General features: G+C 41.9%; 1 protein-coding gene across 1 annotated transcript in view; it reads left to right on the top strand.

Moving 5' to 3' along the window:
- LOC115027757 (protein phosphatase 1 regulatory subunit 37) overlaps positions 1-17,054 on the top strand; it is a 42,252-nt gene extending 25,198 nt beyond the window's left edge. The window contains exons 9-11 of the mRNA XM_029461242.1: positions 687-828; positions 2,408-2,574; positions 16,620-17,054. Of these exons, the coding sequence (XP_029317102.1) occupies positions 687-828; positions 2,408-2,574; positions 16,620-17,054 (744 nt within the window). The remainder of the gene's footprint in view (positions 1-686; positions 829-2,407; positions 2,575-16,619) is intronic.
- The last annotated feature ends 3,477 nt before the right edge of the window (positions 17,055-20,531 follow it).

Here is a 20,531-nt window from a genome sequence, read left to right as displayed (position 1 = left end):
CGACTCTCACACACTCTCAACCACGCAGTCGCCTCTTTAATTGTCTGCTATCATCCCTCGTGCATATCCATTCGAGATGCTCTTCCTCCCTCTCCTCCTCCCCTCTTCACCGGAGAAGATTCTCGCCACGCGTTGGATGTGGCGGTGCCTCTGTGTGCCACGACTCAGAGAGGAAAAAGGGGGGGGACCCTCTCAAGTGTGTTTGTTGTCACCGTGGTGCAAATTAACTCAAAAGAAGACACTCTCAGGGTCTGTCTGTTGCCTTCCTGGCTTCCTTTCCGCCCCCACGCTCTCTCTCTCTTCAGAGCAGTGACCAGAGGAGTTTAACAGGGGTGGCGAGGCGAGGGGGCAACTGAGGAGTGGGTGGTGCGTTCCTCTTCAAGCTGTTGGGCAACACGGGCCTCTTGTGCCCCAGACACCCCCAGCTTCATGCGCCAGCTAATCAACCTTCAATGCTAATGTGGCTCTGGAGAGTGGAAACAGAAGTTCTGAGCATTTAACACGAGAGGAAACATTTTGAAAAGGAATAATAATCACCGCATAATAATAATAATGATTAAAACTTCTCAGCCTCTACACACTGAAAGTGACACTACACAGAGTCTAAAGCTTCATTGATGGGTAAAGTCACTTTGAGTGACAGTGATTACAAGTCCAAGATAAGAGCTGAGCTCAATGTTTTTCAGCCCGTGCTGAAGGTCCTGCAGGTCCTGGACTTGGGTGAGAACCTCCTGGGGAACGAGGGGATCCAGGTGATCAGGGAGCCTCTGATGGTGAACTGCTCGCTGCTGCAGCTCGGCCTAGCCCAAGGCCACATCACATGTGAAGGTACACCGACACACATGCAGTCTTTCTGTCATTACATTTGAATTTAGAACAGAAGGAGATACAAAGGTCAGTCCTTTCATTAAGATTAGACCCATTCAAATAATTGACATTAATAAACATTAAATAATTTGAAATCACTCACAAATTCACATCTTTGGTTTCATATCAACAACGTGCATGTATGGTTAGTTTCAGTGGCGGCCGTGCATTTCACACCTAGGCCTTCAGTGATGTCCTACACAGTCCTACCTGAATTATTACACCGAAACATTTAGTTGTAAATAGCAGTCATTCCCAGCAGTACAATGTGCAGTGCCTCTCGGAGGCTGTGAGCCGGGGGGGGTACCGCTCGTAGTTAGTGATTTGTAAGTGGCGAACAAACCCTTTTCCCAGCTGTGATAGGCTCGCTAGCGTCGGAGTTGGCCGTTCTCTACTCACAATGTCTATCTTTTCTTGACAGGTTCGTCTTGAAAATGGCGTTGTAGTTATATCTGCGACCAAATCGATCTCTTCTCCTCCTTCAGCCATTGTGGGTTGAAAAAGAACAGCTTGTAGAAATCTACAAAAATTAGCTCGTTTAAAGTTTGCTAGCTCTGCATAGCTCTGCCTCTCAATAGTGCGTATCCAATCAAAAGACGTGGACGTGCTGACGTTATCGTATGCTTGCTAGCTGGCCCCGGTGTCCCCAACTAGAAATCTGATTGGTTAACGCCACAGTTTTGTCTCCGTTCACTTTAAGCGCCTGCAGTGTTGATTCTGAAGGCCTAAGGGCAGATTTCTTGGACCCTGGCAACACATTGTGGCTGAAATATGATTGGATAAAAGCTCTAACATAAAGGCCAGACCTCCAAATCTCGATCTGAGGCTGGAAGCAGCGCAACCAAGAGGAAAGCTATGAAATGAATAGAGAATAGAGAATAGACTATGGGGAATAATTTAATACATATTTGTGGAAACATATATAAAAATGAAATGTATATTCTGATGATGTTTAGGCCAGCAGAGAAGGCCTTGCTGGTTACTTTTAAATAGCGACAGGTACACAACTAACAATGATGTGCTGTTTGTTTTCTTCATTCTTTGTTCTTTTTTAAGTCAAATTAGATAAGACATAATAAGACATTTTGAAAAAGCTTGTTTGTCTAACCAACAGTCAAAATAGATATTGAGTGATCATTTATTTGGATCGATTAATCCAATATTACGCCAATTATCTTCTGTCAATAACTAATCAATCAATGAACTAATCTGTTTAGCTCTAAATAGAAAAGATCAATTTTATGTTTTTAAACTGTTCATTTGGATCAGTGAAACTAAAGCCTGTTGAGGTGTTTCATCCATAGCTTTACTTTTTATTTCCACAAATGCTGTAGTGCCTGAAGCCGAGCCATAGATGTTCTGGTTTAGTGAGCTTTAAACCAAAGCACAGTGAAAGATTTAGAGGGTAAAATATGTCATACCTGGGCTAAAGACTGCAGTCTAGACAAAGTATGTTATTTAGGGTAGCTAGCCAAGAGAGGTTTTCAAGACCTAAGTTTAGCTCTGCAACTAGTAACTTTTCAATGTTTCTTTTGGGAAGGTGCTGTGGCGTTGGCAGAGTTCCTTGCAGAGAGTCGTCAGATTCAGCGGCTCGACCTCCGTCAGAATGAGGTGAAAGTTGGAGGCCTGATGGCCTTGTGTCTGGCCCTGAGGATCAACCGTTCTCTTGCTAGCCTGGATTTGGACCACATCCCCCCACAGGAGCAGGTAGCTATCATTGCCACGATATCTTTAGCAGCTGTTTCACTGGATTGTAAATGATTGTTCGAATCTGGCATGTTCTCAGACAATGTTAGCCTTTATACCATGATGTAGACAGAGGTGTAATGTTGGGTCCTGGTTAGTTCCATGATCTTAGACACGCTATCTTCTGTTACGGTTAACAATAAGATGATCAAGCTACAGAGGACACAGTGACCAAAGTAGGAAAACTTGGAAAGAGCAGCGGCACACTAGTGCTTGTGAACACACAATGTGTGGACAGGAGAATCCTGCAAACCCTACAATTAGTGGGGAACCCATTCTATCTCCGGAGCCATGGCAACATGTTGTTTTCAAAATGGATGATTGTGCTCCTTGTCCGGTGGACCCTCTGCCTCCACCGTCTCCCTCTGTTCCACCAACATCTCCATTTGACCGCATATGATCGAATGCACCGATATTTATCTAACGGGTGCCGGCGGCGGGTCCAAATGAGCTTTTGTGCCCCTCAAAAATGTATCATTATAATAAACACAAAATATGATAAACATGTTTTGATAAATATTGTACTGCTTTCAAATTCTCCAACTTTCCAATCTGCGGAGACATCAGCCTCAAATCCCGCCTTTTCGGGGGTGGGCGCTTTGAAGTAGCCTACGTCTACACTCGCACACACTGAGGGATGAGGAGACGCTGAGCGCAGACAGAAGGGTGTGTGCATCGTCCACACGAGCCATAAAACAGCACTCGTAGAATTATCATGACACATTTTGATAGAAGAGAGGAGGATATGTGCTGTTTATGACATGTCCGTGGCGTCTCTGTTGCTGCCCATGATCTCTCTGTCCGTTAGGAGCGCTGAGAGCTTGCTGCAGGTGGAGCGGTACAGTATGCCTGAGAGTCTGGTCAATGGCTGCCTCAAGATAGAATGTGTCTGCTCACACATCATTTTAAGACCAATCGACGCATAGATTGGCGCAAATACATTTTCTACTTACACAACGTGGGCGCTGCACGTGAAAATGAAAACTTTGTCAATCTGTGCGATACTTTGTGCCAGCTGTGAGATAGAGCACCCAATCTCAACTTTTGAACCTGCATGGAGGGGAAGTCCTTAAAGCACTATCACATGACATCCATGACAACTCCATCTGCTGCATGTGAGTTGATTGAAAACCCTGCAACAGTTATTGTACTAATTAGACCTTGTGGTGAGATTGTTTTGTCAACAGGATTATTTTAGGCATAAAAACATTACCTGGTGTTATGATTTGTGATTTGGGTTGTTTATTGACCTCCACCCTGCCTGGTGTAAACGGTACAGGGTGGTGGCGCTCTCAAAGTGATGCACGTTGTGTTTCAGCTCTGCAGGAATTTAAATGACTATTGGTGCTTTCATTTAAATGCCCCTTCCTAATTTAGGACGAAAGGCTACTGGTGACTGAGGATTACTTACCATTAACGTCTTGTCTTTTGTGATATATTCAGACTGTGGTCATATTTGTCATTTGGAGACACAAGTAAGTCATTTGTGTCTCAGTTCATCAGTGGTGCTTGTTTTTCCCCCTCTACCATCCGTGGCTGCAGAGGCCTGAGGAAAACGATGCCATAACTTTAATACATGCCCCTGCTGGATTCACAAAATAATTACCCACACTTGCCATCTGTTTGTCATGATTTTATCTCTGCTAACTTATTTGCATATTAAAGCATTAATTAAAATCTCCAAGGAACGGAATGCTTACTTTAAAATTAACTCTGAAGGCAATCCGTGCACAGCTTCCAAAGTTGTTTTATTTTTGTTTGCAGTGGTTTTCTGTTTGTCTGCGTGTTGTTTACACGATTAAGTCTGATTTTATGAAATGTCTCCTCTGGCTAAAGTCAAGCGGCAAGATGCGCCAGATTTTTGAGAAGCAGCTTTTAAGAGCCATGACGCTTCTGTGAATGTGTGTCATTAAAGCTGGGACTTCTTCTTCTTCGTCTTCTTCGTCTTCTTCTTCTTCCTCACTTTTGCACATGCACCAAAGCCTCCATATTGGCGGCTCTGTTTTCATGCTCCTCTAAGCCGCCGAGAGACGTGATTAGCATTTTCACCATTGTTGGGAGTTAGTGTGGCTGGATATTTTAAGGGAATGGTAATAAGGGAATTTTTAAGCTCTGTCAGGTTTTGGAGTCACACAGCTGGGATTTGTCTTGGCGTGGCATATCCAGGTGGGAGGAGTGACGATTGTATTAAAAAGCAAATCTTTCCATCAGAAAACAGCGGGTGGCCAGATCAAGTGTTCTCGCTCAGTCACATTCCCTGGGTCGCCAAGGAAAACGTAAAAATTTCATTCTTCTGAAAGAAAATAAGTGTGGGTATGAATGTCAGTGAGTGATGGAGGGGTTATGGCAGCACTTTGTGTGTCTGACAGAGTCGCTGATATGGAGTTTGTGTGTTCATACATGTGCCTTTTGTATGTGTGTGGTTTGACGACGATGCGGGGGGCGATTGAAGATGCGCATATTTAAAGGGGAGAAAAGAAGGTGGCAAGAGGGGAGGAAATCTGGGTCCTGTCTTTGTTTACAAGAGTCAGATTTTTCATGTCTGTTGCCATGCTGCTCCATTTGATCACTGGCCTGTTAGCTGTTAATTATTAATTATTTACCCATCTAAAATATTCATGCACCCTGGTGGAAAGCAGTCTTTTCTGAGGGGCAAGTTCTCTCTGTAGCCACTGCAAGGTAGAGCTGTTTATACATCGTTATCAGGGGACTCCGTTAACCCGACTAGTGCACTAAACTTCCCCTGCCCAGTGCTCTCTTAATCGTGAGTTGGACGAGGGAGCCTCGGCAGCCTGTTTACCTGTTTGATGCTTAAATATTTGGCTTTGGATTTAGCCAACGTGAGCATCCTGTCAGCTGTTCTACAGCCGAGGAGTTCAGTGATAACTGGAGTGTCCTCTCCTGAATGTTGCATGTCAGCAAGGTGTAGCTGTTAGAGATTGTCTCACTGAGTGATAATTACAGCAGCATGGAGTGAGGGTGTGTGTGTGTGTGTGTGTGTGTGTGTGTGTGTGTGTGTGTGTGTGTGTGTGTGTGTGTGTGTGTGTGTGTGTGTGTGTGTGTGCTTGCAGGAGGGAGAGGCAGCAGGAAGGAGGTTCAGTAGTTTGTTTTAGTGGTCCAGTGGAGGGGGGGTGACAGGAGCAGTTGGGGTTATTTGACAGGAAAACAAAAGGACAACAAAGTATTTTGGGTTTTATATTTCACTATATGAAGAGTTGTTTCTATGTGTGTGTGCTTCTCGTAACATACATGAGGGGCCAGAATATTAGAAACACCTCTGAACAAAATGCAATCCAGTAAAACACATCACTAACTATGACCTCAATGCTAAAACATAGAATTAAATAAACACCTCTATGACATTACATTAGATTGTAAAAGTGTACCTAATAAAGTGGCAACTGAGTGTGTCAGACACCTTTCTGCTCAAAGTGCTTGACTTTGATGCCTTTAAACCACGTTCCTCACTCTGTTTCATCCAAAATCACAATCAACCGTCAAAAGACAAAATAGCATTATTTTTATTTATTTTTCAAATTCTCTATATATAGCGCAATAATATCGTTATCATGAATTATAATAATTATGTAGTGAAAATCTGGTTTACAGCTAAATAAATTAAGAATAACAAAAGAAAAGTGGAATAAACTGTTTAACATGTTTGTTACGTAACTTAGTTTACATACAAGACTTTTGTACGTAGCCTAAATTATGCTAATTAACTTAAGATAAGTTATAATAAGTCAATGTGGACTTTTGTCCTGTGTTTACTGATCCGTCCACCCTACTCTCCGCTCTGCACAGACTTTGTTGCTCTTTATATTGGGTCACCTTTGCTCCCGTCAGAATCATTACAACCACTAGAGGGCGCTGCCTAACACTAAACGTAAATAGGGCTCAGAAGAAGCTGCTTGCACAGACGACCTGGATAAATAAACTGTTGACATTGTCAACTGAGTATGTTGGCATTTAGCTAAGTACAGCTCACAGAGCTGCTCGTCTGACTCTTAGCCATGTTTAACTATGGTTGAGAAACAGCAGAAAAAAAACTACTGCATACAAATAATGACAATTAGCAATATAGCAACATTACGGTTAAAATACAATGAAGCTTTCTTTTATCAAATCAGACCAAAGAAAAATCCATACCATAACTTCAAAGGCTATTGTCAGCCCCCAACATGGATGCAGCGCTTCTCTTTAAATATTGTTTAGTTATGTTTACTCTTCAGTACTGCTGTACATCTCTGGTATTGGTTAATCACAATCTGCTGTTGCTATTCTTTATTTCTCCCAACAACCCAGACTGTTCACGCCTCAGTTTAGTTTGCTGGCTTAAGATCACATTGCCATGAATGTGAGCGGTACAGGAGTGACATCTGAGAAAAGATACATGTGTTTGTATTGGTCTGTGGAGAGATTGCTGTGGGAAATGTGCGGCACAGAGGCCACCAATTGAAGGAGTGTGGAGTCTTATTTTAGGAACAGCGTGAAACAAAGAGGTCTCTGGGTATGTTTTCGGGCACCCTTCCTGTCACGGTCAGTCCCAGTAGGGTGGCTAGGTGACAGGACGGCCTGACCATGCATGTAGTCTGCACTCAGGTTTCAGTTGCATCATGATGACACTGGTGCTCTGGGGAACAGAATACGTAGGCAGACAACAGCAACCAGGCAGAACAAAGCTCCCAGCAACGCCTCAGAGGGCAGCGGGGAGCGGCTCCGAGCAGGGGGGGACCAGGGTTCACTCTGCTCCCGGATCAGTCAGTCACCTACTGGAACCACACCACACCATACAATACAGCTCAGTAGTTCAGAGAGCTGTTTTTTTTTAAAAACTATTTAACCAAGGGATTCACCAGAGAGCAGCCCATTTCTGAGAACACAAGACATTCACCTTTAACAGAAATTAGGAAGAGATACAGAAGTTATAAGTTTTCATTGACTTAAAAATTCCAGTATTTCAGCCCAAATGTATGACCAAGAGGCAGATGGGATGGTGATCCTGTTGTTAATCGATAACCGTAGTTAAGGCAAACTGTATCATTATTAGTATCATCATCATTGAAGTCAGATCATGGAAAAGGATGGAATTTCCGGATGGAGGAATTACTTTTAATAAATTCAAAAGTCCATAAACACTGAACCTGTGATTCTGGATAATCCATAGAATTTACTTTGAACCCCTTTTACAGGGATCACTCTCAGGGCCACAGCCTGGATTTTAGAAGTGCTGAGGTCATGAGTCCAAGGCCCAGCTCCCTCTCAAAGAAGATGCCAAAAGTAGAGTAAAAACACATTTTAAATTGTTTTGAACTGTTCAGTTTTATTATCTGTGTAAATGCTCCAGTGAACCTTCTCAACACTGACAGGAATATAATTGTTATTAGTACATTCTGAATCTGGTTAAATATACAACACTACCTGCATGATTTGCAATGTTTTTTTACCAGTGTTGCCTCCAGGTTTGTAAAACCACACATTTTCCAGACTCTGATTACTTTATACTGAAGGAATAGTCGCTCTGAAAACTGTCGATTATCCAGAGAAACCAAGATGCCCGTTTCTTTTTTTATGTAATGTTTCAAGGCTTTGAGCCCCACAAACAAAATTGTATTCACTTCTATTGTATTGGAACAGAAACCTCAGTCATATATGCCAAACACTTAAACCACCTGCATGGATAGATAACAGTCATTTGTACTGGGAGACTGACCCTTTAGTGTAAAACATTTCAACAGAAGCAGACACTGCCATGTGCAATATTCACTTTTACAACTTTGTATCAACCACTTTGAACTTATACTACGTTTACTCTGTTTAATGATTGTGTACTTGCCAATTTACTTTCTTGTTCTTTTGCTGTAAACTAATAAAGGATTTCTGAGTCTGATTCTGACTACAGTGTCCCAAAGAAAGAATACAAGTATCACGTCAGGTTTCCCAGAGAGTCTGGTTTCACATCAAAGCTGGACCTTACTAGTTAACATGAGCTTCATATTCTCAGACTACAGAAGATTGATTTTCAAAGCCACACAACTCCTGTGGTGTCACTAAATTGCAACAATACTTGGGCAGAGAGTCGACTTTTCCTCCTGATACCTCTGAAAGGGACAAAGCTGGATGAGTCACTCCAGCAGATGAGGATGGCTTGGGTTGCTTAGGGGGAGTTGATGGGGGTTTGTAGGGTGGGGGCCAATCCCCTGTCTCTCTGCAAACACAACAACAACAGCAGCAACACACTCCTCGCTGCACTCCTGATGTATTTTCAGGCAAAAACAGGCATATTTGCCAGCTGTGTAATTTACTGCGGCTCTCATTTGCATATTAAAGCCTTAATTAGCCCCTCTGAGCGTGTGTGTGTGCGCCTGTGTGTGTGTGTTTGTGTGTGAGTGAGGGGTTGGGGGGGTGTCGTGTAATCACTTGGACGTGTAGTCAGGGGAAGGGGAAAGGGGGGGGAGGCATTTCGGGGTCTGGATCGGGGCCGGAGGGGAACGGATTCCCTTCCCGCCCTGGTTCACCCTGTGGACCGGCTGGTTCTGATACGGAGCGAGGTGGAGCTCTTTGATCAACAACACTCATGTCTCCTTGTCATTTTTAATCACTCCCACTCTTACAAACCAAGAGGTGTGACCAGCACTATCACAGGAAGAGGGGATGTGTTTTTGATCCTCTTATTAGTCAGTCAGGAGGAAACACACAAGGAAACACACACGTTAATATTGTTATAGTCAAACTGTAACAGAATTTTTGCATATCCACAATTACCACAGTGTTAACAAGTGTTGATTGGAAACCTCTTTAAACATGATTGTCCCTCAATTTTCCCCTCGAGTAGCTTTAAAGTTACAAAACGTTACATATACATTGTGTATGTGCTTGTTCAGAGAATCCACTGAAGCTGCTCCACGCTCCCAAGTTACTGCACAAGGACATCAAAGGACGCTTAAATGACATTGTACAATTGTTCATGTTAATGTGTCTAGCCCCCACTCCCCCCGCCTTTAGGGCAGCCCTTTATGTCCAAAGTGTTAATGAGCTCTGATGGGTGTAGACTGAAACACTGGTTTAACACTCATGCTTCAATAAAGGGTCGGTTCACCTAAGATACATATAGCCATATAGCTACAGGATATAGAAAGAAAGCATCACTTATCATTACCTCTATCTAGCTATGCTCATAGTTTTGTCCTACATTATCTTTTTTATCTCTTGGATTCTGTCTTCACCCCAATACAATGGAGGTTAACATAATTTCATTTGTGGTGCTCACACCATTGACACATTACATTTCAAAAATGACATTAAAAATATAACAGCAAATTCTCTTTCCAGAAACAATGCCCCTGTGATAATATACCACAGATCTGGCTGAGAACAGTTTTCATTTAAACTATTTTCAGTAAATTCACCTCCATTGTATTGTGCTTGAGCTAAAAATGCCAGAGACATACACTGCATATCTTTAAACCTGGACAAAAAGAGAGAGAGGAAACATGTATATGTAAAGAGGCTGAACGGACACTTTTACCTCCGTCAGGCCTACTCCCACTTCACAAGATATAGTCCTTGTTTGTATAATACTGAATTGTAATATTGTTTATTATATAGCCCATCCGACATAGGCCTGCACCAAATGTACATGTTTAGTGTTGAAACTAAGTTGCTCTGCAGACACACACCACACAGTGCCATACAACATTTTTGAGGAGCCACAAGGTGGTTTTATGCAGAGGAGGCTTTTCTCAGTGGTCATAGCCCAGTAAATCCACATTCCCCATTCAGACATTCAAGACGCTCGCTCAAACAACTTGGCATAATGACCAAAACACGGAAAGTTCTGCAATTGATATGGGCCTCCTCTGCATAAGGGGGCATATGTATATAAGCCCCGCATAAGTGGGGGTATCGGATCGCATCGCCTTTCAACGGGCATGTCCTGAGGCGCCACGCTCAAACAGTCACCCATCAGCAGCTGGCAGCCTCTCATCTGACTACCATGAAGCCCCATGCGTGTCTATCTCTCTCGCTCCCTTCATCCACAAGCCACATCCCTTTCACTTTTGAATGGCGGGCTGACTGCAGAAATTGCCCCTGTCCACCATGCGCGCTGAATATTTAACTATGAATATGAAATATCTTGGCAAGACTTCAACCACCTTCAAAAGTGAGAACCCTCCAACTCTCAGCATACGCACAACCCTCCCAGTACCCTTCTCTTTTTGCACTCATGGGTCGATCATCCCATCCCTGTCTGGGGGGATGTCAGGAGAGGAAGTGGTGAATGATCTTCTTCGGTTGGGCACCAAAGTCACCAATTGAAGGCGAAACTCCCGACACTTAAGCTCTGTGGACGATGAGGAGGGTTCTGGTGGAAAGAGGAGACTGACGGAGTGAGAGAAAACGTTCTGCTTTGGCGAATATCCTCCTTTTGCTTCTCTCTCCATTCAAGGCCCTCCCTTCCTCCTCGCTGCCAGATAAGTTTTCCCTCTCCTTCACCTCAATCCACAAAGGGCACAGCTGTGCCGACTGCAGATCAATACTGGCCTGCGATCCTCAGCACTCAACATGTTCCGTCCCAGACCATCATAGGAACCAATTTGTATATGGAGATTTAATTGAGTTAATGTTTAAAAGCAGGGTTTGAAAACCAGGCCTGTGTCAGCTCATTGGGTTTGTGTTGTTCAGCTCCCACATCCCCCCTGCTTGGTAAAGAAATAAATGAAGGACCTAATGGGGGAGACATGTTTGGGCACGTACAAGGCCATGGTCGAACCGCGCTGTCTGTGCTCTGGGTCCTCACCTCATGGCTCTTTAAGTAGGGAAGTGTTTTTTTGTAGTAGTACTAGTGACTTTCAGAATATTCAAATGTAATGCATTTGTTAGTTAATAGAGTTCTCTAGAATATTGTAAAATCTATATTAGTCAATCAGAGTCAGAATAAATTCATGGCTGTACGATGCAACATATATATTGCAGATGCTATGAAGAAAACGTTCTGTACGATGCAGCTTCCTTAAGCATGTGTGTGAGACGGAGCCACTACTGTAAGTGAGGTGATGGTGTGTGTGCCACACATTAGTGTTTTTTTTCCGCCACAGCAAAAAAAAAAAAAGATAATTAATAGTTGCAGCATGTAAATGTAGTTCTATGTGAGATGGCGCTGGTGCCTGGACGCTGGCGAGAGATGTGACCCATGACCAGAATATCATAGTTCATAAAAATGCAGTGCGGTGAGGACACAGACATTTTATACACCAGACATAATGCAGATCCACAGACACTCAGCCATCACTCTGTTTGTCATGCAGCAGGTCCGTCACAGTGACCCAGAGTTAGTTTAGGGATTAAATGCTTGATTCAGACCAAAACTACGATCTCCCTAAAATTGGAATTAATATTTGAATTGCTTCACAATCTTTGGTCTTCTTAAACTCTCAACTATTGAACGGTGCATTAATCTATTACAGTTCAGTTTAATGTGTAAACCTGTAACAAAGATATCAGTCGCTGTTTCTACCTGGTCACACGTGGTCCGCTTTCATTCACAAATTGTTAATCGTTGCATTTATCTGATGAATTGTTGTACTAATTTATTCATCATTTCTGTTTTAATAGTTTAGTTTTGTAGTTATTAGTTCAATACACTTTTCATTTATAAAGAACTTGCTCCTGTGGTTTGTGTGTGTATGAAGCATCAGGTCCCTGTACACTGGGCCACAACTCCATAGCAGCCTTCAAATGATGAGACTGCATTAATTATGACTATCAATCTCTCTTTATGATGGTGGTGCCTCAAGGTATTACATTCTGTTATAAAACGTATGGTTTCTGATAGTCGTTGAGCCCCATCACTCTCCTTCACCTTTGTACCATTCATGTATTTATAATACATTCTTTTGAGTTATCAGTTATCAATATATATATTTAGGTATTAATTATGAAATCTGCTACAAGCAATTCGCGCTACACAGATTTATCATCTGGGGGCCAAAAATGAACGTCTCTCCATCGGTCAGGTGTCAGAATAGCTTCTCTTGTCCTACCGTCCTGTATTGCATGTCCCTCATCCTCTATCCTAGCAACATCCTCCACTGTCCCATTCCCCCCCAAGTCTGGCCCGGGCACCATGGAAGGGAGGTAATTGGATTTGTTGTCACCTCCACTGGCTAGCAGGCCTGGCCTGTCTGCTCAGCTTAGTGATGAAGACATCAGTGTGACAGGGACCCTGGGAGAGGATCAGCTGGTGTCCTGGACACCACTAATAAAGCTGTGGTCATGCCACGGCCAAGCCGCCATGGCTGCAGCCAGCTGTTACCTTTGCCACCTCTCCTCCCGTGCTAGTGCCCATTCCACAGATTGGGGAGTGGGGGGGTGACATGGTGAATGAAGAGTGGGCAGCCTTATTAAAGCAGATGCCAGTCCCTCCTTCGCTCTGTTGGAGAGGTCAGACACACTCCCCTAACACTCCTCTGTGGTTCCGGGCAATGCTGGCACATGGCACCAGTGTCCTGGCAGAGCCTGTGACTTAGTGTGTCGCTAGGCATCTTATTAAAGCACTGACAGGAGGCCAGCCAAAGTCAAGGTCTGTAGTTTAGGCTTCACTGCAGTTATCCCCTGGTTCACCCCATCAGGGATCAATGAGTTATGTCCAAAGTTATGTCCAAAATATGCTGTCTTTAGTGGGTCTACTGAATAATGCAGGAAGAAATTGGAATTGATCTTACTCCAGATGCTTGTCTTAGATATATAGATGGGGAATGTATGTAAACAGTAACTTTGAACAATAATATGTTGAATTACTGTTGTATGTATTAAAGTGACTTTGAATGGTGATGCGTTCACTTACTGTTGGATGTATTGAAGTGACTTTGAATGGTGATGCGTTCACTTACTGTTGGATGTATTGAAGTGACTTCAATATTTCTTTTTTTTCCAACACAACATAATTTCTGTCAAATGTTGTATTTGTACTATGTTGTTTATCCTGTACACACGACATCTATTGCACGTCTGTCCGTCCTGGGAGAGGGATCCCTCATCAGTTGCTCTCCCTGAGGTTTCTTCCATTTTTTCCCCTTTAATTATGGGGTTTCTTTTAGGAAGTTTTTCCTTGTGCGATGCGAGGGTTGCTTCTTCTCTCCCCCTCCCACTGCACATACACATTTGTTGTTGTACACCAGCGGGGACCTTTGATTTATTCAGTGGCGGGCCGTGCATTTCACACCTAGGCCTTCAGTGATGTCCTACACAGTCCTACCTGAATTATTCCACCTCTTAATACCATCATTATGACGCCATGGCTCTAGAAACTATACATTTAGACAGAAATGAGTTGCATCACCCTAACAACAGAGTTATATTAATATTTACGAAACATTTAGTTGTAAATAGCAGGCATTCCTAGCAGTACAATGTGCAGTGCCTCTCGGAGGCTGTGAGCCGGGGGGGTACCGCTCGTAGTTAGTGATTTGAAAGTGGCGGACTAACCCGGCCAAGGCCGTTCTCTTCTCACGATCTATCTATCTGTCTATCTTTTCTTGAAAAGTTCGTCTTGAAAATGGCGTTGTAGTTATATCTGCGACCAAATCGATCTCTTCTCCTCCTTCAGCCATTGTGGGTTGAAAAAGTACAGCTTGTAGAAATCTACATAAATTAGTTTAAAGTTTGCTAGCTCTGCATAGCTCTGCCTCTCAATAGTGCGTATCCAATCAAAAGACGTGGACTTGCTGACGTTATCGTACGCCTGCTAGCTGGCCCCGGTGTCCCCAACTCGAAATCTGATTGGTTAACGCCACAGTTTTGTCTCCGTTCACTTTAAGCGCCCGCACTGTTGATTCTGAAGGCCTAAGGGCAGATTTCTTGGACCCTGGCAGCACATTAAGGCTGAAATATGATTGGATAAAAGCTCTAACATAAAGGACAGCCCTCCAAATCTCGATCTGAGGCTGGAAGCAACGCAACCAAGAGGAAAGCTATGAAATGAAGAGAATAGACTATGGGGAATAATTTAATACATATTTGTGGAAAAAATATATAAAAATTAAATGTATATTCTGATGATGTTTAGGCCAGCAGAGAAGGCCTTGCTGGCCCTGACGGCCCACCACTGGATTTATTACATCAGTTCTCTAAACCCACAGCTTGTTCCATAGTTCTGTATTAGTTATCAGCTTTAATCTTACTGTTCTCAAATCTGAACATTATAACCTACGAATGTAAACAAGCGGCAACCTCCGGGTCTGGATAGTAAAGCCAATGCAGAAGTGTCTTAAACTTGCATTCTCTCTCATGACCAGATGTCTGCAAAAAAGAAGTCTGATTGTATAGATGTCTATTTGAAAATCACCCCACTCACTTGATTTATTTATGTTGAGAATATCAGCCAAACATTTAGCTAAGTAGTATTAGGTGATACCATGTAGTAGATTGTAATTGACGTGACATTAAGCAATAGAGGCGAATGAACACAAGTAGTTTGTGATTTAAATTTTTTTTACTATTTTACTATGAACTATTTTCCAATCCTTTTTAACTTACTTTTTCAAGTAATTTCTGATGCATTTTGTTCTGGAACCAGACCTGCGTCATCGTCATCAGTGCTAGTTAGCTAGCTAGCATTAGTAGAAGCTAACCCGAGTCTTCATCAGTGTTGCATCGTTGCATCAACCAGCTGACTCTACTGACCACATGCTGCTTCGTGTCAAGGAACACACTCTGTACAGATAGTTTTTTACAACTACCCCTGCAAACATTTACTTGTAAACTTCTCAAACTAAGATATACATTTATTATTGTCTTACAGACATTAACAACTTAAAGGGTACATTTTATTATCAAATGATCCCTTGTCAAGTTTAGAAAACTGTTGACGTGTTCATTTAATTGTAATGATTTGTAGATATTGTTTGATTGAAGTCTTGTATATTTAGAGGGACTTTCGCAAAAACCTGCTTACAAGTAAAGAAAAGAAATTCCACCAAAAAAGCTTTGGAGTTTTATTTGTCCAGAGGCCGGTTCCGAAAAATGCTGATACGAAACCAGGGTTCCGAAAAGCCGGAGACAGAGAAGTTTGTCCCAAAGCAGGCTGCTCTGTTTATACCCAACACCTTAAAGGTGCTTCATTCCGCTGTGACTCCTTCAGAGTGTGAGGGTGTTGCGCTGGTTTGGGCCTAACTGTATCGTCTTGTGCCTTTTAAATGTCAATAAAAGTCACATGTAAAAACTCAATTTTAATTTATTTATACGTGATGAATTTCCTCATTTTTTAAATTTACATTTGAATCATCATCTCCCTGTAAATGATCGTTTAGTTTGATCCCGAATTGTGAAGCACTTTGTAAAGTCAGTTTCAACATGAGTGCTATGAATCATCGATTATCCCTCTGACGCTTGATAACAATGTTGATTGAGATTTTACCGCCATGATGGTTTTCAGAAACATGTGATGAATTGGTGGTACAGTCACTACAAGTAGTCACAGCCCTGCGTAATGACAGCTGTTCCGGCACTGTTGGAGAACTTTGCCGATGCGACAATCGCACTTTCTTTGCCATGTTCTCATCGAACGGTTTAATGAGTGGTGTTGATGTGCAAACGTATGTTTAAGGGTGTTTCTTCATCCGTTTAGGTCTAACTGTGGGATTGAAAATTAGGCTTTTGCATTTGCGCCCGGCTCAACAATGATTGAGATTTATATAACATAATCAGGCGTATGTGCGGCTTTATAAATCTTATGAAAAGAATGTAAGATTCTGTCTTTTTGCGTTCTCACAGTTTTTGTCATAAATGTTATGCATCTGGCCCCAGGTCTGTTTGTTTAATGATGAAGGAACTCAAAAATCAAGACAGGAAGTGATGCAGGGGGAGGAAATGAGACAACTGAAAATGTGTCACAAACTACTGCAAGAGATGATTCAGTTGCAGGGCTACAAGGGATGCAACAAGTAAGTTACATAAATATTATTTTACAACCTTCCCAGTCCCCAGTTTCTCATGCTGAGCTGCAGCTCCCTGTTCCAGTACTCCCTGTTGAGCTGCAGCAGTACCCTGTTTCTGTTCCCCCGACCAATCTGCGGCAGACCCATGATCCTGCTGCCGAGCCACAACAGAACCCTGATCCTGCAGAAGAGCTGAGGAAGACCCCTGATCTTGGTGCCGGGCTGCGGCAGTTCCCAGTTCTCCCTGCTGAGCTGCGCCAGTACCCTATTCCTGTTCCCCCTGCCGAGCTGCGGCAGATCCCCGATCCTGCTGCGGCAGAGCTTCTCCACCCTTTGTTACTGTATCCTGGTCACCCTCCTGGTCAGATAAAAGTTTTGGCCCAGCTCCTAAGCTGTTCCTCTGAGTTGCCCTGCTCCACCTCTACCCTGCCCCTAGACAATCTGCCTGGGAATCTTGCTCTGCTCCTGTCCAGTTACCCCTTTTTGGTTTCGTGGCCACTTTGACCCAGGTTTTGGCTTTTTTATATTAAAGCTGTATGTGAGAGAGTGTGTGTGTGTGTGTGTGTGTGTGTGTGTGTGTGTGTGTGTGTGTGTGTGTGTGTGTGTGTGTGTGTGTGTGTGTGTTGTAATTGGTGACAAAAAATGAAGCAGATTTTACTGAAACAAATGAAATTTGTGAAGTTTTCATCATCACCAGAACTTTGACCAATTTGCTGTGTTTTGTATGCAGATTTCATTAAAACAGGTCCTGCATTATTAACCAATCTTGTTGAAGGGCCCTGTGTAAAAGTCTTTACACTCATATGTGCTCACATTGTGCACCTTTCTTTATTATTCTGTTTCATTTGTAAGTCAGAGTTTGGAAACCCCTGCTTTGAGGTGACACTGTACTCAATCCACAGAGACATTAGAGACCAACAGATCATTTCTGTTAATCTGGCCATGATCATGTACTACTGTATGAATGGGTGTGGAGATAGTGTAGCAGGAGTGTATTCTGAGATGAAGGCTCTCAAACAATCATGCATTCATTTCATCCTAACAACCATCCTTTTTCCCTCCTCAGGATTTTACCTAAAGAAAAGCAAAACGCTGCTGCTCCTAACCTTGACACCTGCCATGGCGCCGTTGATTAATTGACATTAAAGGCGTCTGATGGCGGAATCGGCTTTCCACTGCTTTTAATCAATGACAACGTTTTTTGTGGGCCTCCGGAGAGCGAGTGGAGCCGAAGATAAATATTGGCAGAAAAGAAAAATGTGTCGTCCTCCCCAATCGAGGGGGACATAATGATATTCAAAAGGAGACCCCCTGCTGAGATGCAAGGAAAACTGTTCCTAAGCAACAAAACACTGTGTGTGTGTGTGTGTGTGTGTGTGTGTGTGTGTGTGTGTGTGTGTGTGTGTGTGTGTGTGTGTGTGTGTGTGTGTGTGTGAGGGAGAGATCCCTCCATGGATTAAGGGGTGTTTGGGAACAGTGACCAGCATCAGTGAGGGTGGACATACACGGCTTACTGAAGCTGATGTCTTGTATTAGTTATGAATAAAAAGGGCACACATATAGCAATATGTTGCAAAATCTGTAGCAAAATGTTCCCTCACTGCCATGTGATACTGGCAACAAGTCTGTTCATTACAAACATTACCAGCACACACTCCTGTATTCCACTAAAGTTCTTGTTAACTAATTATTGAATTAATATGAGGAGCAAAGCTACTGTGTTATTATAAAGCCAGGGTGAGTAATGAGACACTTGTTTTGTTGAATTTGTTAAAATACTCTTTACATCCCGACTGCGATGAATAAATCAAATGCATTGACTAAGAAAGAAAATCTGGTACATGTGGTTGTCACAGGACATTAGTCCACTACATTTCTTTGATAACTTAAATTATAATATAATAATTAATAAACAAATATATATTTTTCACTTGATCTCGACTCTCGTCTCCAAAATCTTTACAATGGGGTTTTCGGTGGTAATTAAACCCAACCTCTAACTCATTCAGTGTAGAGTAAAGCACATAACACACTTGAGAGGAGATGTGCTCACCTGTGCAACAGACGTGTTGTTCCTCTCTCCTCGTCCCTTTCATCATTAGTCTTCTCAAATACTGTACAAATGTAACCCTTTTGTTTTTGATCATTTTCTTAATGAGAAAGATTCAGAAGAGGAATGTTACACGTCTCATATTTTACCCCTTTTTACAGCCAGTAAGTTTTTTTAATTGCCATGATTTTCTTTCTTTCCTCGCTTTGATTATTAGCATTATTGATAATACTTTTTTACATTTCATTTATTTAGCTTTTCCAAAGTGTCTTACAATAAGTGTATTCAACAATGTGGGTACAACCTGCACAAAGACAGCGTGAACTGTATGAAATAATGTAACGTGTGTAGTAACCAGGTATTATAAATATATATAAATATAGTAATAATCTAGCAGTAGACTGTAAGTAATGACAAGTTGTGAAGTGCCACAGTTACTGTTGGTGTCACGATGTTTGACCCTCACCCTGGTACTTTCTCTCCAAGACCAAACCCCACTCACAAATCTGTCAGTTAAAAGATGTGTTTCTTTGTCAATGAGACCTTATCCTTGGCTGAAACCCTCAGATGTTCACCAGAACATACCAAAAATCATGCAAGTACACTAACTTCATTAAATATGCTGAACTACTTCAGTGCTGCAGTAATAAATGATAAATGCTAAATGATGACAGATAATAAATTATCTAAGACTGCCACCTAGGGGCACATCACTGGTAGTAAAACACTGTGTTTCAGCTGTATTAATGAAATCAAAGCAGACATCCAAACATCCATCCCAGGCAGGAGCTCTGCTGAAGTCGACCCTAAAGGTCAAAGGTCATGTTTAGCTTGCAGCATCCTGCGTCTCCTAAACCTGAAAACATGTTTTGGGTTGAATCTGCATGAAACTTTACAGGTAACTTTAATGAAACTTGAAAGCATCCATCTAAATATCTTCTCTGAACATGCAACAGCTCCTAAAGCTACATTTTGGAATTATTATATATAATATTAGTAGATTGTTGACACTGTTAATGTGCATTTTACTGTTGTTGCTGGTTTAGGGGCAGCTGGCGAGAACTTTATAGACAGTAGATAATAGCAGTTTAGTCCAAGTGTGTGTATACACACAGAGTATATACACATTGTGTATACACAGAGTATATACACAGAGTATATACATAGTGTATACACACAGAGTATATACATAGAGTATACACACAGAGTACACACACAGAGTATACACACAAAGTATATACACACAGAGTATATATACACAGAGTATATACACAGAGTATATACACATAGTGTATACACAGAGAATATATGCAGAGTATATACACAGAGTATATACACATAGTGTATACACACAGATTATATACACAGAGTATATACACATAGTGTATACACACAGATTATATACACATAGTGTATATAAACATAGTATATACAGAGTATATACATAGTGTATACACAGAGTATATACACATAGTGTATACACAGAGTATACACAGAGTATATACACATAGTGTATACACACATATTATATACACAGAGTATATACACATAGTGTATATAAACATAGTATATACAGAGTATATACATAGTGTATATAAACATAGTATATACAGAGTATATACATAGTGTATACACAGAGTATATACACACAGAGTACACACACAGAGTATACACACAAAGTATAGACACACAGAGTATATACACAGAATATACACACAGAGTATATACAGAGTATATACACATAGTGTATACACACAGAGTATATACACAGAGTATATACACATAGTGTATACACACATAGTATACACAGAGTATATACACAGAGTATATACACATAGTGTATACACATAGTGTATACACCTAGTATACACATAGTATATACACATAGTGTATACACACAGTGTATACACACAGTGTATACACACAGTGTA

This window comes from Cottoperca gobio, chromosome 22 (assembly GCF_900634415.1).
Source record: "Cottoperca gobio chromosome 22, fCotGob3.1, whole genome shotgun sequence".
Lineage (NCBI taxonomy): Eukaryota > Metazoa > Chordata > Actinopteri > Perciformes > Bovichtidae > Cottoperca > Cottoperca gobio.
This window is presented reverse-complemented; position numbering and strand designations above follow the sequence as displayed.